The sequence below is a fragment of the Suricata suricatta genome, chromosome 3, assembly GCF_006229205.1.
Source record: "Suricata suricatta isolate VVHF042 chromosome 3, meerkat_22Aug2017_6uvM2_HiC, whole genome shotgun sequence".
In the NCBI taxonomy this organism is placed as follows: domain Eukaryota; kingdom Metazoa; phylum Chordata; class Mammalia; order Carnivora; family Herpestidae; genus Suricata; species Suricata suricatta.
The window spans coordinates 122,101,588-122,120,114 of NC_043702.1; the positions used below are offsets into that span (position 1 = coordinate 122,101,588).

The following is an 18,527-nucleotide window of genomic DNA, read 5'->3' on the forward strand; positions in this document are numbered from 1 at the left end:
TGCCTGGAGCTATACAGTGATACCATACCACTAGTGGTGGTAGCCATTGTCCAGTCATGTTGACTTTAAGGAAAACAGTTTCAGTATTGCATGATTTCAGTATTGCAGTAGTCAGATGTTTATTAAAAGCTTCTACAGTGTGTTACTACAATGAAGAAATTTTATACTTTTCTACAGTTTATCTGGGACTAGGGGATGAAGAGATGAGGTGAGGAGGTCAGAGGTTTCAGAATTTAGTTGCACCTTACTCTCAACTCCTGACACATTATAGTGTGGTTCCATACAAATTTCTTCCTTTAGTGGTTTTTTTTTAAATTGAAGCTTGAGAATTATTTATTTTGAGTACAAGTCCTTTATTAGAAATACGCTTTGCAAATGTCTTCTCCCAGTTCATTGTTTTGCCGTTTCTCTAAAAGTATTTTGAAGGGCAGAAGTTTTTAGTTTGTTGAAGCCTATTTACCCATTTTCCCTTTGCTCCATAAAATCTTCCTCACCCAAAGTCATAGATTTTCTCCTCTGTTTTCTTATCAAAATTTTGTCATTTTTGTTTTACATTAGGTTTATGGCCTATTTTAATTTTAACATGTTGCAAAGTAAGGACCAAAGTTATTTTTTGGTGGGATGGGGGATGGAGAAACAAGAATATTACTTTATTCCTTTATTTTGTTCTGTTTATCTATCTTTATGCAGATACCAGCTTGTTATAATTACTGTATCTTTATAATAGTGTGAATCTTCCAAATTTGTTCATCTCTTTCAAAATAGTTTTGGCTAATATGGATTTTAGAATCAGCTTGTCACTCTCTGTACAGAAAATAACCTGTTTACATTTTGACTGGGATTTTTTTGGAAGTTATAGATCAGTTTGGAAAACTGACATCTTAACATCCTATCTTCTGACCCATGAACACAGTATTTAATTAACTCTTCATTAATTTTAATGGATATTTATAACTGTCTGGAATTTATCAGTATTTGTCAAATGTGAGTCAGAAGAAACAGTTTAATGAGTCACCTTCAGCATCTTAAAGTAGGATAGGAAGTACCACAGTGTATCACAGTAATGGAAGTAAGTGAAACTTTTTGTTATAGTTTTATACATCCTCTCCCCAGCAGCCCCCAGTGCCCACCCAACACAGTTGAGATTTAAATTTTATTTAAATCTAATTTTTTAATATTTTATTTATTTATTTATTTATTTTCTGAGAGAGAGAGAGAAAGCAAGCACAAGCAGGGGAAGGGCAGAGAGAGAGAGGGAGACAAAGAATTTGAAGCAGGCTTCAGGCTCTGAGGTGTCAGCCTAGGGCCAGACAGAGGGCATGAACCCACCAACTGTGAGATCATGACCTGAGCCAAAGTCAGATGCCTCACCGACTGAGCCAGCCAGGTGCCCCCCAAAATTTATTTAAATGTAAATTTAAAACACTTAGCTTAGAATGATAAATTCTTAAGTAGCTGTTTCATACAGGATCCCACAGTGTTAAATTTGTTTTACTTTCTGTCCTGTTTTCCTCCTCCCCAAATTCATTAGTAAGCTGAAGTTTTCAGTAGTCTCCCAAATATAGGTTCCTGATGATGAGTATGATGCATATTTCCCTAAAATATACATGCAGATGATATTTTAAATAAGGGCATGTTTGTTGATTATAAAAGTTTCTAAAATCTAGAGCTGGAAAGATGGGTATTTTTGATTGATTTTCAGTGGTGATATTTCAGCATTAACTAATCAGTTGTAGATTTTTGATTATGTGGCATCCTAAGTTCCATCCTGATTAACACTAAAATAGAACTTTTAAAAGCTTGGTATGTGCCTGCTTTATATCCAAAAACATTTTACAAAACTTTTTCAACATGTTTTTGTGCTTTGGTTTAAAAACACATATTTGACAAAATGTGTTGCATATAGCTGACTATATGCTGGATTATACATATGGAGCCCAAATTAACTTGAAAAGTGATTTATTAACTTCTATTAGGCAATATTCTGCATGGTAACAGTAAATGCAAAATGGTTTCTTAGAGGGGGAAGGGAAGGAGGGTTGAACAGTCTCAGATTTTTTTTTAATTTCTGGTCCCACTTTACCATATTCATTCATTAAGAGCTTCCTATTAATATGTTTTCTTATTCTTGAGGAACTTAGTAATTTTTCCAGATGATTTTACTTGAATTTATGACATATTTAAAGTACAGATGAAACTTGCACACACACAAAAATAATACTTATTTCTTTCTTTATCATAGGATCAGCGGCAAACGGAAGCCATCCAGTTACTACAGGCCCAGTTGACCAACATGACACAGCTTGTTTCAAACCTTTCGATAACAGTAGCAGAATTACAACGTGAGGTGACTGTTACTGCTGGTGCTGTAAGACACACTGCCTGTGCAGAGGTTGTCATAGAGACAAGATGCTTAAGCACATGGCACCTAAGAACTTTTGGCAAACATAATTGTCATTTATAAAGAACTTGTTCTGAACACCAGAATGTGGCATTTTATAAAATTTTTTTTAATGTTTGTTTATTTTGGAGAGAGAGTACAAGCAGGGGAGGGGCAGAAAGAGGAGACACAGAACCTGAAGCAGGCTCCAGGCTCTGAGCTGTCAGCACAGAGCCTGACACGGGGCTCAAACTCACAAACTGCAAGATCATGTCCTGAGCTGAAGTCAAATGCTTAACTGACTGAGCCACCGAGGCAGCCCCATAATGTGGCATTTTAAGGTTTATATTAATAATGATAATCTTTTAGAAAACAAGGCATTCATAGTTTAGGTCTTAATAAAATAGTGTTATAAAGCAATTCTATTAGGCCTTTTGCAGACCACTGATACTTCATTTTCAGCTCAAAAAGGTTTATTCAGTTGCTTAACAAAGCAAAAATTTTAGTGACTTATTAAATATTTATTGAACATCCAATGTATATGAGGTGTGAGCTATATAGTCCTTGGGGCATACAGCAGTGAGCCGCACAAGCACCTCTCCCCTGGGCGAGAGAGAGAATACATATAGTAAAGATAAATGGTGGAATGGAGCGGTAGGGGTTGCTCCTTTAGCTAGAGTGATTTTGGAAGGTTTATTTATCTGAGGCAGGGCATTAGAACTTGAGTACTCAAGAAGAGTCAGCAGCCACATGGGCCCAGCATCAGAGCAAACCTGTTACTAACAGACCTAGGGCAAAGGACCCACGATTAGAGATAGTAATTATGTGCAGGGTGCCTGGGTAACTCTGTTGATTAAGTGTGTGACTCTTGACTTTGGCTCAGGTCATGATCTCATGGTTCATGGGTTCAAGCCCTGCGTTGGGCTCGGTATTGACAGTGCAAAGCCTATGTGAGATTCTCTCTCCTCTCTCTGCCCCTCCCCTACTCAGTCTCTCTCAAAAAAATAAACTAAAATAAAAAAAGAAAGAAATAGTGTTATGTGTCTGAGGGCAGAAAAAAAAACTTGTATGGTTGGAGCAGGATGAATGAGGGGAAGGAGGGTCAGGGATCCAGTCATGTAGGCCTTTGTAGGCAATTTAGAATTCAAATTTTATTCTGATCATTGCAAGTCATTGGAAAGAATTCAGAAGTGACGTGAGTCGTCTCATTGACAACGCTTTGAGAAAGTCCCCATTTGTTGCCCTGTGGAGAATTGTCTCTTGGGGAACAGCAAGAGAAGTGAGGAGGAAACCAATTAGGTTGTAGTTTCAGTAACCTGGGTGAGGTGATGTTGGTTTGGGCTGAGATTTTAGAAGTGAACAGTGTGAAGTTGTGTTCAGGAAATATTTAAGAAAACAACAAGCCTTTCTGAAAGATTGGATGTGTGGAATGAGGAACTAAGAGTGATCCCCACGTTTTTGACTTAAATAACTAGGGGATTGCTGGTTCAGTATTAGAAGATGGCGAAGGCTAGGCAGGAGCAAGATTTTTTTCCCTCCCCAGTGAGGAGATAGTACAAATGGAAAGACACAGCAAATGGGGCAAAATGTTAACTTTGGTAAACATAGGAGAAAGGCATGCATATGTTCATTGTGCTGTTTTTAGATGTTTTCTATAGGTTTGAAAATGTTCAAAGAATTGGGGGGAGAAAGAAGAAAAAGACAATGCCTCACAGTAGTATATTTTCTAAGAGCATGCTCTGCATTTTATGGTTTGGAAATAGATTTTAAAATGTTGAAAATGCTTTGTCTTTTGAATTTTATATCTTACTATATTTTTTCCTGGTATAATGTTTATATAATAATATAACAAAATTTAATGATAATATAATATTTAATAATCTATAAACTATATAATAATCATTCTTAAATCCCTTTCTCTCAGGTTTCAGATCGACAGAGCTATCTTGTCATATCTCTGGTTCTTTGTGTTGTCTTGGGACTGATGCTTTGTATGCAGCGTTGTCGAAATACCTCTCAATTCGATGGAGATTATATTTCAAAACTTCCTAAAAGTAATCAATATCCAAGCCCTAAAAGGTAATATCAGCATTTTATTTCCCATTTTTACTGTGTTGTTTACATTTTTGAGAGATTTGACAGAATAAAGGAATACTGAGATAATTTTCCCTCATATGATTGTCTTAAAACTGCAGTGTTAAAACATCATTGGAACTAGTGAAATAGTCCTGCACCTGGAAGGTTCCGTAGACCAGAGTAAAGAGAAAACACTAATAGGAAGTGCTTAAACCCTTGAAGTGTTTTGGTTGTGAAGGATGCTTGAATGTGGAATTCCAAGGGAGAGGATGATAGATATTTTAATATAGCACCTTTTAGAGAATTATCTTTAAAAAATTTTTTTTACACATAATAGCAATAATTGGAGTGTTACATTAGAGATTTGTATTCTGGGGCATGTTTAATTTTGAGTAGTTTCCATCAAGCCTCAACTGCAGAGTAAATTATATGTAGCTTACCCTGTTCTCAGTGTTGGTTTTTCTTCATGTTTTAGGTGTTTCTCTTCCTATGATGATATGAATTTGAAAAGGAGAACCTCATTCCCACTCATCAGATCCAAGTCTCTACAGTTAACTGGCAAAGAAGGTAGATTTTTGTGCAGTATGTATACATGCACATGAACTTGGCTTATTACTTCTGGCATAAGAATGTCAGTATGGTGTTCGAAACCATCTGCAACAGAGTAGTGGGTACAAGTAACCTTTGTGTTTGTGCTCTGTCAAAGCCACCTTACCATGTTCACACTTTATCTTTGTTACTAAAAGCCTAGAGGGTGGGGAAGGGGGGCTTACTTTAATTAGCCATTGGTAGCTTTATTTGCACCTGCTCCTGTTTAGAAGTATTTCTTTTTAGAAAGGGATGTTTGAGAAAGTTCAACAGATTTGGAAAACCTGAATGTGCTCCCATAAGCATCCTGTGCTTATCTGCCTCCTCTTCTTGTACAGGTAGGACCCCTTTTGTCTCTAGTTTAGGACCATGAGGTACTTTCTGGAAAAACATCTAGTCTACCTCCTATTTATAGGCCAGGGTGTATAATAGTGTTCCATTATCTTGTAACACTCAGTACTTAAATCCAAATGACTGAATATGGACTGAGTGGCTGTTTTTCTTTATCAGCTCTTTTATAGTTAGTACTTATTAAGAGACTTATTTTTATAGCAGTATTAAAATAACCAAATTAATTGTATATTTCATTTAAGGATGCGTTCTTAATAATTATTGACTTCTGTTTAGGGTTTAGTATAGAGCAGCATGTTTCATTCGATTAACTCATTTGAGTGATCATTGCTGAGCTGACTGGTTTTACTGTTCTCACACAGCTTTACTGACTTAACCCATTACATTTGTGCTTGTGGATAATTAGTAAATCTCTTCTTTCTTCCTGCCTTTTTTCTTTTCTGTTGGCTGATTTTTTATTATAACTGAAAAAATTTTTAAATTTATTTTTAAGTTTATTTACTTATTCTGAGAGAGAGGGAGAGGGAGAGAACCCTAAGCAGGTTCTGCACTGGCCGTGTGCAGCCCGATGTTGGCCTCTCAGACTCACAAACCTGAGAGATCACGACCTGAGCCAATATTAAGAGTCGGATGCTTAATCAACTGAGCCACCCAGGTGCCCCTGCAATGGAAATTTTTAATTGAAGTGTTAACATGTAAGAAAATGTAATTATCATATGTAAAGCTTGGTGAAATTTTTTAAAAACTATTTTATTTTAAAAATTTACATCCAAGTTAAATAGCATATAGCACAATAATGATTTCAGGAGTATAATCCAGTGATTGATCCCCCTACATATAACATCCAGTGCTCATCCCAAGTGCCCTCCTTAATGCCTCTTGCCCATTTAGCCCATCCCCCACCCATTACCTCTCCAGCAACCCTCAGTTTGTACTCTGTATTTAAGAGTCTCTTATCTTTTGTCCCCCCTCCCAGTTTTCATATTATTTTTGCTTCCTTTCCCTTATGTTCATCTGTTTGTATTTTAAATTCCACATATGAGTGAAATCATATGATATTTGTCTTTCTCTGATTAAGTTCATTTGGCATAATACACTGTAGTTCCATCCATGTTGCAAAGGGCAAGATTTCATTCTTTTTGATTGCCAAGTAATACTCGTGTGTGTGTGTGTACCACATCTTTTTTATCCATTTATACATTGATGCTCATGTGGGCTCTTTCCATACCTTGGCTGTTGTCGACAGCATTGCTATAAACATTGGGGTGCATGTGCCCCTTTGAAACAGCACACCTGTATACTTTGGATAAATACCTAGTAGTACAGTTGCTGGGTCATAGGGTAGTTCTATTTTTAATTTTTTGAGAAGCCTCCACACTGTTTTCCAGAGTGGCCACACCAGTTTCCATTCTCACCAGTAATACAAAAGCGTTTCTCCGCATCCTCGCCAACATCTCTTATTGCCTGAGTTGTTAATGTTAGCCATTCTGACAAGGGTGAGGTGGTATTTCATTGTGGTTTTGATTTGTGTTTCCTTGATGATGACTGATGAGCATTTTTTTCATGTGTCTGTTAGCAAAGCTTGATGAATTTCCATAAACCAAATGAACACATCTGTGTGACCAATACCTAGATTAAGATGGAGAACTTTATCCAGCACCCAAGACACCTCCTTGTGCTCTTTTAGTCACTGTCCACCCCTCCCAGGATAGCCACTGTTTTAACTTCTCACAGTTGACTGTGAGTATAGCTGTAGTTTGTTTATTATCATTTCTGTGTAGTATTCCATTTTATAAATATACTACACGTTAATCATTTACATTTGGATCATTTTCAGTTTGAGGCTATGACATATCTTTTGATAAACAAATGTATGCATTTTTTGTTAGGTATATACCCAGAAATGGGATTGCTGAATCATAAGATATTTGTATTTTCAGCTTTAGTAAATACTATTACACAGTTTTCTAGAGTGGTGTATGAATTTGCCCTCCCATCAGCTGTGTTTGAGAGTCCTACTTCCACATCTACCCTAACATGTAGTTTTGTTAGTCTTTAAGCCATTCCCGTGGGTGTATATGCATCGCTTATTTGAGCTGTATTCATGTAATGAGGCAATATGTTAGTGATGTTTTTCTTCTCAGCATTTCTAGTGTAATTTTAAATAAGTTGAAATCATGACTATTTTACTTTTTTCCTTCAGTTTATGTAACTCTTAAAGGCGAAATAAAATAACCTTTTGTACCTGACAATGGAATTCTATTTTAAACAACTTTGTCATCCTGGTTCATCATTACAATTATGAAAAGTTGAGTACAGAGGTGCCTGGGTGGCCCAGTTGGTTAGGCGTCCAACTTTGGCCCAGGTCATGATCTCGGGGTTCACGGGTTTGAGCCCCACTTTGGGCTCTGGTCTGACAGCCAGAGCCTAGAGCCTGCTTCAGATTCTGTGTCTCCCTGTCTCTCTCTCTGCCCCTCCCTTCCTTATACTCTGTCTCTGTCTGTCTCTCAAAAATAAATAAGACATTAAAAATTTTTTTTAAAGATAATTTGAGTACAGTGGGCAGGAAGCTGGCTTTAATTCTGGTTTTGCTATTAGTTAACTCATTTATTTCTTCTGTTTGAATTAAATCTCTTGTGGTGTTCATTATGATCTGCCTTGATTTTAGCCATCCTGTAATTGCCTTATTTTCACTTGTGACCTCTGTGAGGAGGGACATTGTCTTATTTTTATTGTCTTATCGTGGTAAAAGGCATATAACAAAATTTACCATCTTTAAATGTGTAGTTTACATTGTTGTGAAGCAGATTTCCAGAGCTGCTTTGTTTTGTAAATCTGAAACTTTGTTTTCATCAAACAACTCCCTTTTTTTGCCTCCTCCCAGTCCCTGGTAACCACCACTATATTTTTTGTTTCTACGAATTTGATTAGTTTAGATGCTTCATTGACATAGAATCATAAAGTATTTGTTTTTCTGTGACTGTTTTTTTTTTTAACTTAACATTATGTCCTAGGGGTTCATCCATGTTGTACATGTGACCAGATTTCCTTCCTTTCTAAAACTCAGTAATATTCTATTGTATAGATAGATAGACCACAATTCGTTTATTTCATCAGGTGATAGGCATTTAGATTGCTTCCACTCTTGGCTATTGTGAATATCGCTGATACGAACATGAGTGTGCAAATATCTGAGACATTGGATTGCCATATCATCTGGTAGTTTTATTTATTTTTTACTTAAAAAAATTTTTAGTGTTTATTTTTGAGAGAGAAAAACAGAGAACACAAATGGAGGGAGGTGGCAGAGAGAGAAAAGGAAACACAGAATCTGAAGCATGCTCCAGACTCAGCTGGAACTCATAAACCATGAGATCGTGACTTGAGCCAAAGTTAGATGCTTAACCAACTGAATCATCCATGCACCCTTGTAATTTTATTTTTTGAGGAAACTTTACACTGTTTTCTATAGTGGCTGGCCATTATACAGTCCCACTAGCAGTATACAAGGGTTATAATTTTCTCCACATCCTCACCAACACTTGTCTTTGGGTTTTTTTGTTTGTTTTTTGGATAGTAGTCCTCCTGATGGGTGTGGTGAATTCTCATTGTGGTTTTGATTTGTATTTCTCAGTGATGTTGAGTGTACTTTATGTGCTTCATAGACATTTGTGTTTTTTTTCTATTTTTTTTTATAATGCTTTTTATTTATTTTTGAGAGACAGAGAGAGTGCGAGCAGGGGAGGGTCAGAGAGAGAGGGAGATACAGAATCTGAAGCAGGCTCCAAGCTCTGAGCTAGCAGTCAGCACAGAGCCCGACGCGGGACTCAAACCCACTAACCGTGAGATCTGACCTGAGCTGAAGCCAGACGCTTAACTGACTGAGCCACCCAGGCGCCCCGCTTCATAGACATTTGTAAATCATCTTTAGAGAAGTATCCTTTGCCCAATTAAAACAATTTTTGTTTTTTTTAATTTAAATCCCAGTTAGTTAACATATAGTATAATAATTGTTTTAGGAATAGAATTTAGTGATTCATCACTTACATATGACATCCAGTGCACATCCCAGCAAGTGCCCTCTTTAATGCCCATCACCCATTTAGCCCATCCCCCCACTCACCCCCCTCCAACAACCCTCCGTTTGTTCTCTGTATTTAAGAATCTAGGGGTGCCTGGGTTTTGGCTCAGGTCATGATATCACAGTTCGTGAGTTTGAGCCCTGCGTTGGGCTTTGTGCTCAGAGCCTGGAGCCTGCTTCAGATTCTGTGTCTCCTCTCTCTGCCTCTCCCCAACTTGCACTCTCTCTCTCAAAATAAATAAACATTAAAAAATTTTTAAAAAGAAGTATCTTATGATTTGCTTCCCTTTCTGTTTTTGTCTTATATTTTCTTCTATTTGCATTTTTTGTTAATTTCTTTATATATTCTGAATATTAATCCCTTGTGAGATCTATGATTTACAAATATATTTTCCCATTCCATAGATTTTTTTTCAATATTGACTTTGTTTTTTTGATGGACATTTTAAAATTTTAAATTTGTCGATTTCTGTTTTTGTTGCCTATACTTTACATGTCATATTCCAAGAAATCATTGCCAGGTCTAGTATCATGAAGTTTCTCCTAAGTTTTCTTGTAGGAGTTTTATAATTTTATGCCTTAAATCTTTAATCCATTTTGAGTTAACTTTTATATCTTGTGGAAGGTAAGGTCCAACTTCATTCTTTTGCATGCCAGTATCCAGTTTTCCTGGTACCCTTTGTCAAAGAAACTGTGATTTTCCCCCACTGACTGGTCTTGTTACTTTTGTTGAAGATTAATTGAGCGTATGTGTGAAAGTTTATTTCTGCATTCTTTATTCCATTGGTCTACTTATGTGTCTTTATGCCAGTACCACACTGTTTTGATGACTGTAGCTTTGTAATATGTTTTGAAATCAGGAATGTGAGCCCTCAAACTCAATTCATCTTTTTCAAAATGGCTTTTTCTATTTGAGGTCCCTGAGATTTGATCTAAGTTTTAGGATGTATTTTTCTATTTCAACAAAAAATTATTGTTGAGATTTTGGTAGGGGGTATGCTGAATCTGTAGAACATTTGGGCAGTATGGACAGTATTAAGTGTTCCAGTCGTGAACGTGAGATGTCTTCCCATTTGTTTATGTCTTCCTTAATTTCTTTCATCAAAATTTTGTAGTTTTCTCACACATCCTTATGCTTATTCCTAAGTGTTATATTCTTTTTGATACTTTTATCCATGGAATTGTTTTCTTAATTTTCTTTTTGGACTATTCATCATTAAAGTTTAGAAATACAACTGATTTTTGTGTGTTGATTTTGTATCCTGCAACTTTGCCAAATGTATTCATTAATTCTCTCAGGTTTATTTTTATTATTGTTTATTCTGAGGGAGAGAGAGAGAGAACACAAGTGGGGGAGAGGCAGAGTTCAGGTTCATATGCATGATTGCATCCCATTTCAAAATTGTTTAGTACTTAAGTTACTGACCAGTTCACAGTGTATTTATCCATTCTGCTGCTGCTTACAAGTGGGGGTTATGAGAGGTAACGCTGCTGTGAACATTCCTTTGTATACTGGAATGTAGTTGTGTGAGTTTCTAGGAATAATAACTAGATGTAAAACTGCAAGGTTGTACTTCATGCTTACCTGCAAGTAGCAGATAATGGCAGACTTTTCCAAAGTGGCCATAACAGTGCTTGCTTCCACTAGGGCCTCAAGAATTTCCATTATTCTACGTTCTTGCCAACAAACACAGGATTCTCAGGTTGTAAAGTGTTCATTAATCTTATTGCAGTTATAATTTGCATTTACCTGATTACTAATGAAGTTGAACAACTTTACTTATGCCTTTCAGTCATTTGACTTTCCTGGACAAAATTAAGTTTTCTGTGTGAAGTGCATACACATTAAGAATTATTATATCTTCTTGCAGTATTAACCTCTTTATCATTATGAAATCCTCGTCTTTATCCCTGATAATTTCCTTTTTCTGAAATCTGCTCTGTCTGAAATTAATATACCTAACTCTACTTTCTTTTGATTTGTATTAGCATGGTATGTCTTTCTTTAATCCCTATACTTTTAATCGATATCTTTATATTTAAAATGGGTTTCTTGTGAAAATAATCTCATTTATAGTTGCACCAAAAAAAATAAAATACATAGGAATAAACTTAACCAAGGAATTGAAAGACCTGTATTCTGAAAACCTTAAAACACTGATGAAAGAAATTGAAGATGGCCCAAACAAATGGAAAGATTCTTCATGCTCATGGGTTGGAAGAACTAATACTATGAAAATGTCCATACTACCTGAAGCAATCTGTAGATTTAATGCAGTCCCTATCAAAATACCAACAACAGTTTTCACAGAACTGGAACAAATAATACTAAAATTTGTATGGAACCAAAAAGATCCCAAAGAGCTAAAGCTGTCTTGAGAAAGAGGAACAAAGCTGGAAGTATCACAATCCCAGATTTCAAGATACACCACAAAGCCATAGTAATCAAAACAGGATAGCACTGGCATAAAAACAGACACGTGTATCAGTGGGACAGAGAATCCCAAGCAGGCTCTGCTGTCAGCACAGAGCCTGTCGCAGGGCTGGATCCCACAAACTCTAAGACCATGACCTGAGCTGATGATATCAAGAGTCACAGGCTTAAGGGACTGAGCCACCCAGGCACCTCCCTCTCTGTTTGCTAATAGTTCTTCTCCCCCCATGAATCTCTGTTTAATTTTACCAACTACTTTTTCAGCTTCTTTTAAGGTGATCGTTTCTAATCTCTTAAAATTAACTATACTAATTGATTTTCTGGATTCACACTTTTATTACATTTTTAATAAATACAAGTGGGCATGACATTATTTACATATGTGTGTGTTTTGTGTCTATATTGTTAATTTCATGTAATTCTCTTTGATACTACATAGGAATTTTGCTACTATTGTTCATGAATAAAATTAGTATATAATTTTTTATGTCTCAGACTGTTGGGTTTTATTGTGTAGTAAGGATTATAAAAACAGATGGCCAGTACTCTCTTATTTTCTCAGAAAGAGTTTAAGATTAAAATTATTTCTTTTTTGAATTATTAGTCACATAGGTCTAGCCCAGAATTTTCTTTGTAAGAGGAGTTTTAGCTTTTAATTCAGGTTATAGGAACCTGACTTTTTTTTTCAATTTAAATTAAAAATTTCAATGAACTTCTCCATTTCATGTAAATGAAGGTATTCATGTATTTTTTACCTGTTGAGCGTTTTTATTTTTCCTCCCTTTCCTTGAAACTTTTTGTTGGAGAAGGAGGACATTCCTTTTTCCTATCATTAGAATAGAAGTTGTGCATTAATTTTAACATTTTCTGATACCTTCGAATTTACAAATACTTATCCAAGTCTGTAGTTAATCAGTCCTTTTTCTTCTTCTTGAATAATACAAAGGTCTTTTATCCCCAGCTTGATTTATATGTTACTGTTTTGTGTATTTAAATTCTATTTGTTTTGCTTAGTTTTAATTCAATAAGATATACAATTACTATTTTTTTACACTAGTGTTCATTTACATTTATCCACATATATACTGATTTCTTAGTTCTTCAGTTCTTTGAATCTCTCATTTATTATCTTTTATCAATAGTGGGAAAATTGTTGTTGTTTGAGAGGGAGTGTGCTTCTGTGCGTGCATGCAAGTAGGGGAGGGGCAGAGAGAGAGAGAAGCTTAAGCAGGCTCTGTGCCCAGCTCAGAGCCCAACAAAGGGCTAATCTCACCAGTGTGAGATCATGACCTGAGCTGAAATTGAGTTGGACACTTAACCAGCTGAGCCACCCAGACACCCCAATACTGGAAAATTCTTAACCATTTCCCCCCCAGATATTAACTTCTACCTCGTTCTCTTTTAGAGTCTCCATTTAATTAAATCCTTCTCACTTTATCCCCCTTGTCTCCTAAATTCTATCCTGTTTGCCATTCTGTGCTATATTTGGATGATTTCTTCTGATCTGTTTTCCAGGCCACACATTCTTCAGCTGTCTATAGTCTGCTGTTTAATTCTTCCATTGAGTTTTTCATGGAACTTAGTACTTTTTAAACATCTAGGTCCCTTTTGTTTTGTGTTTCCTGCAGATATTTTCAAGCTTGTTTTTTATTTAAACATAGTAAGTATAACTGCCTTTGTAGTCTTTGTAGTCTGCCTGTTTGATACTTCTAATATCTTAAATCTTTCTGAATGTGTTCATTAATTGTCTCTGCAGCCTCTTGTTCAAGGTGTGCTTAGTGTCTTTCTGTGTTTGGTTACCTTTGTGTGTTGGTTTTTCTCTTCAAAAAGTTATTTATAGGGATAATTTGAGAGCTAGAAGGTAGGTCCTTATTCCAGATAGAATTTGTTTTTGCTTTACATTCATAATACTTTATGTTTATGGCATGATGTTACTTGGACCACCAGGTGGTGGGAATTTGGACTGTTCATTCTTTCTCTGAGGGTATACAGTGTCTAGAGTCTCAGCTTACTGTGGGGAGAGTCAGGGTATCTTAGATTGTTAGTTTCGGTGGGCACTAAGGTTTGATTTCTGACTCATTACCCTGATACCATTAGACCTGAAGTTCCCATACTCTAGCATTGGCAAATGCTGTCAGGATAGAAATGACTTCTGTGTTCCACTGGACTATTGGGATTCCTATTTTTCGTCCAGATTTGGCCTGGAGATTACCTACTTAATCTTGGCTGCTCTTCAGTGCTTTTAGTGATTTTTGTTGTAAAAATCCGTATTTAGCTGCTGTGAGTAGAGAAGGTGATCTGAGTTAACAGTCAACAAGCATTCCTAGAAGTAGGTATTAGTTTTTTAAAAAATCGATTTGAGTGACATTAGTAATCTGATAGAAATGACTATTTAAAGAGGAATGTTTTATGTTTTGGGTATATTTTTATGAATTTGATATATTTTATATATTTTGATATTTTTATATATTCGATGACTTTCTCAACAGATTTCTAAGACATAATATAAAAAACTATAATTGGCTGAATCATGCCATTACTAAATTTGCTGTATATGACGTTTTATAGTGAATTTTGCAATTTATAAATGTCTGGCTCTGTCAGACCATACGTTGTTTACTTTTAATGGGTTGAATAGGCCTGAAATCTCATTTATCTTATCAGTCAAATGTCGAGATGCTTGTCTCATCAGTGTCAGAATGGTAGATAGCTGTCTTGAATGTGCTTAAAGTAATGAAATTTTGGAAACCTAAAATGAATATTTCTAATTTACTCACCAGAAGTATTTATTCATTATTACTTATAATTATATTCATTATTATAATTATATAGTTATTATTGCTCTTTTTTGTGTGTATGCTCTTTTAACTGGCTTTCATACCTGGTCACAACTGCTTGTTGTACATGATTAACCCACATTTATGACACAGTGCAGTTTAGTCTTCTAGGGAAACACTCAGATGATCTGTAGGTTTGTTACTAGCTTACCTGGTAATGTTACACTTCTCATCAGGGAAGAGGTTAGGGCTGGGCCGAAAGAAGGATTCTTACTGTGTTGGCTGATAGCTAGCTATCAGTTAGAAACTTAGGGAAGTTATTTGAAGGTGACCAATCAAGCCCAAAGTAAGAATGGTAGCATCTCCCACCTTGTTGCTTTTCACTAATTTAAAATGCATAAATATATGCTTAATCTGGTATAATTATAAATTAATTGGATCTGTTAGGAAAATAATCACTAAGGAATACTATCTAATATTTTTATAGTGCTTGTCATGCATAATCTACTTTGCATTTTAAATCTTCTCTTTATTTTTTCTTGCTTATAGTAGACCCAAATGATTTGTACATCGTGGAACCCCTCAAGTTCTCTCCAGAAAAAAAGGTAATATTTTGATTCTTTTTAAGTGTATTGTTGTGTTACTTGGTACTAGACAAAGAAATAGCTTGAAAGGTTTGATACAACCTTTAACTGGTCCTTAAATTTACTGTTTATTTTCAGTCAATGTAAATGTTACAAAGGTCAGCTAACGGACCCACAGGCTGCATCTGGCCTGTGGCCTGTTTTGTATGGACCTGGAGCCATCTTTAAAAGGATGGTAAAATAAAAAGAGTATGTAAGAGAGACAGTATGTGAACTACAAAGCCTAAAATACTTACTGCCTGGCCCTTTACAGAAAAGGATTGCTTTTCTGTGAAGCAAGCTTATGTGAGAAAAGCAGGTTATGTGAGAAAACTGAAACTTGGAGACTCTGTCTTCTTGGAATGATCCATTAAATAAGTGGCAAAACTCAAAATATACTGTGCTTTTTCCGTTTTGCCTCTCAAAGTAAGTTGTACTCATTTTGATTAGAGGTGATAGTCTTAGGTGGAAGAACCTGGACTTGAGAGACAAGCCCAGGATTCAGTCCCAACCTGGCCACTTGCTGTGTTGTAAGTTGAGCAGAGAACCAAACCTGTGGTCCTTTGTTTTCTCATTTGGTAACAACCAGGGATAAAGCTCCCTTCTCAGGGCCGATAAGGAAGATGCACCTGAGAGCAGCTGGTGTGGTCTGGTGCTTAGTGGGTGCTCAGATGTTAGTTATCACCCCCTAAATCTATTGTCAGAGGTGGCAGCTAAGTAAAGAGGGCTTTTTTTTTTAATGTTTTATTTAGTTTTTGAGAGAGCCTGCATAGGTTGTGTGCCAGTGGGGGAGGTGCCGAGAAAGAGGGCGACAAAATCCAAAACATGATCGGGTGACAGCAGCGAGCTCAATGCAGGGCTCCAGCTCAGGAACTGTGAGATTATGACCTCAGCTGACCTGCACCCCAGACGAGTTTTGACTGAGTAGTGCTGACAAAGTGGGAAGGGGAGGGTGCAACCTGCAGACCCGAACAGTGCGCCAAACTGCTCATGAGGCTGTCTCACTTTTCACTGGGAGCTGGCGCTTCCCTCCACGAGGCCAGCTCCCTGGGTGTCCTGAGGAGTGAACTCTTGGAGGTCTAATTACTACCCCTTTTTTAAAAAATTTGTGTTCTAGAAGAAACGCTGCAAGTACAAAGCTGAAAAGATTGAAACCATAAAGCCGGCAGATCCACTGCACCCGATAGCCAATGGAGACCTAAAAGGAAGGAAGCCCTTTATGAACCAGAGAGATTTTTCTACCATGGGAGAAGTTTATCACTCTTCCTACAAGGGCCCTCCATCTGAAGGCAGCTCAGAAACATCCTCACAGTCTGAAGAGTCTTATTTTTGTGGCATTTCAGCGTGCACAAGTCTGTGCAATGGACAGTCCCAAAAGACAAAAACTGAGAAGAGGGCTTTAAAACGAAGGCGATCTAAAGTCCAAGACCAAGGAAAACTGATAAAAACTCTAATACAGACTAAGTCAGGGTCCTTGCCGAGCCTGCATGACATAATCAAAGGAAACAAAGAGATCACCGTGGGAACATTTGGTGTCACAGCAGTCTCGGGACATATCTAAAATGAAGAGAACTTTTCATACTGGAGCCTTTTGTTGTTGTTGTTCTTTGAAGAACAGTCTGTGGTATTTGAAGGGTTTGGGGGAGGGAGAAAATACTAATGGGAAAAATATTCAGAAATTATGGTTTCTGCCTTTTTTAAAAGAGTAGATGGGATTGTGTCAATCTTCGTTAATGAGCTGCAGTTTTACAAGGCTGATCACTTCCTACAGGGACAATGGTAGACATTTTATAAAGGTGTTTTTTCACAAATTAATTACTGGGACAAACATAATTTGGAAGCCCAGTTCCTTTGGGTGGGATAGGAATGAAAGCCTAAACCTCTTCCTTTAGCTTTGTTCCTATTTCTTGCACCTTCCCATATTTATGTGCCTTTCGTCTATTTATAATGCCACTGGAAGAGGAGGGAGAACTTTTTCTGTCATTTGATTTCTTTTATAACTTTGTTAGGTTTTTGAAGCTGCAAACACTACAAGGCTTTAAGGTGATCTGCGCCTGAAGTTCGGTAATGTGGGTCAGACAGTGTGAAGTCCTACAGACTTGCCAACTAGACTTCTGTTTAACAAACTCACTAGAAACAAAAAAAAATTGCTGGGATTTTTAAGTCTGTCCTTTTAGGTAAATGGCGATACAGACATTTTCATTTAACTTACTCACACTAGTTTTTCTCTGGTTACTAAATGAGAAAAAAAAAAAAGCCTACAAGGTCTTTTCCTGCAAATGACTGGTATTTGCAAGTACATTTTTTATAAATTCACCTTTTAGACACATTTCACCATTTGTAAAGGATTTCTTTGGCTACATTACATTTTAAACATTCACAATAAGCACTAATCCTCCAGACTTCCAGGTCAGTGTTTCCTGTTACTGCAAACAGAGCATTTGAAGGTTTGTCAAATGAGCCCAAATTCTCGTAGGATATAATCACTGCCTCAGTACACGTGCCCGGAACCAGCTAGTGAGCTTGTGAGGCCTTGTCTGATTGGTCAAGTCTAAAGGGATTCCTTGATGTTTGCTTTGTATTGGCTACAGATGTGCAGAGGTATATGTGTGTGATGTCAATGTGTCTGTCTTCATTTTGTCTCTTTTTCTTTAAAAATAATTGGCAGCAACTGTATTTGAATAAAATAATTTCTGAGTGTGTGTTTGTACAGTAATGAGCGAAAGTGGAAAGTTTCATTTTGAAAGGGAGAGAATTGACCATTTTGTGTTGTAAAATTTAAGTTATAACTTATTGAGCACTTTTAGTAATAACTGTTTTTAAACTTGTCTAATACCTTTCTGGGGGTATTGTTTGTAATGTGACCTATTTAAAGCCTTTTTTGTTTGTTTAAGTTGCTGCTTTTAGGTTAACAGTATGTTTTAGATGATTTAAATTTTTTTTCCAATCTGTACAATTAGCCATTCAGAGCAAGAGGGCCTGATTGTATAGAAACTCACTGAAACGAGGTCCAGATGAGAGCAGAGCGAGAGTGTGAAGTTCCACAATCCGTGTGCAGTACCCAGTGTTGTGGAAAGATGACTTTCAATATGTAACTACGGAGCTGTAGTGCCATTAGAAACTGTGAATTTCCAAATAAATCTGAACACTCGTCTTTATTAATTACCGGCTCTTCTGTCCTTTGAAGGAGAACTTACAAATGTATTCACTCTGAACA

General features: G+C 36.6%; 1 protein-coding gene across 6 annotated transcripts in view; it reads left to right on the forward strand.

Moving 5' to 3' along the window:
- SUCO (SUN domain containing ossification factor) overlaps positions 1 to 18,472 on the forward strand; it is a 90,633-nt gene extending 72,161 nt beyond the window's left edge. For 2 of the 6 annotated variants that reach the window (XM_029935065.1, XM_029935066.1), the window contains exons 20-24: positions 2,243 to 2,347; positions 4,305 to 4,459; positions 4,932 to 5,023; positions 15,237 to 15,292; positions 16,428 to 18,472. In XM_029935065.1, the coding sequence (XP_029790925.1) occupies positions 2,243 to 2,347; positions 4,305 to 4,459; positions 4,932 to 5,023; positions 15,237 to 15,292; positions 16,428 to 16,871 (852 nt within the window). In that variant the 3' untranslated portion in view covers positions 16,872 to 18,472. Of the gene's footprint in view, positions 1 to 2,242; positions 2,393 to 4,304; positions 4,460 to 4,931; positions 5,024 to 5,290; positions 5,383 to 15,236; positions 15,293 to 16,427 lie in introns of those variants that run through there. The other 4 variants (XM_029935064.1, XM_029935063.1, XR_003906798.1 and 1 more) reach the window with 3 other exon arrangements.
- Positions 18,473 to 18,527: the final 55 nt, after the last annotated feature.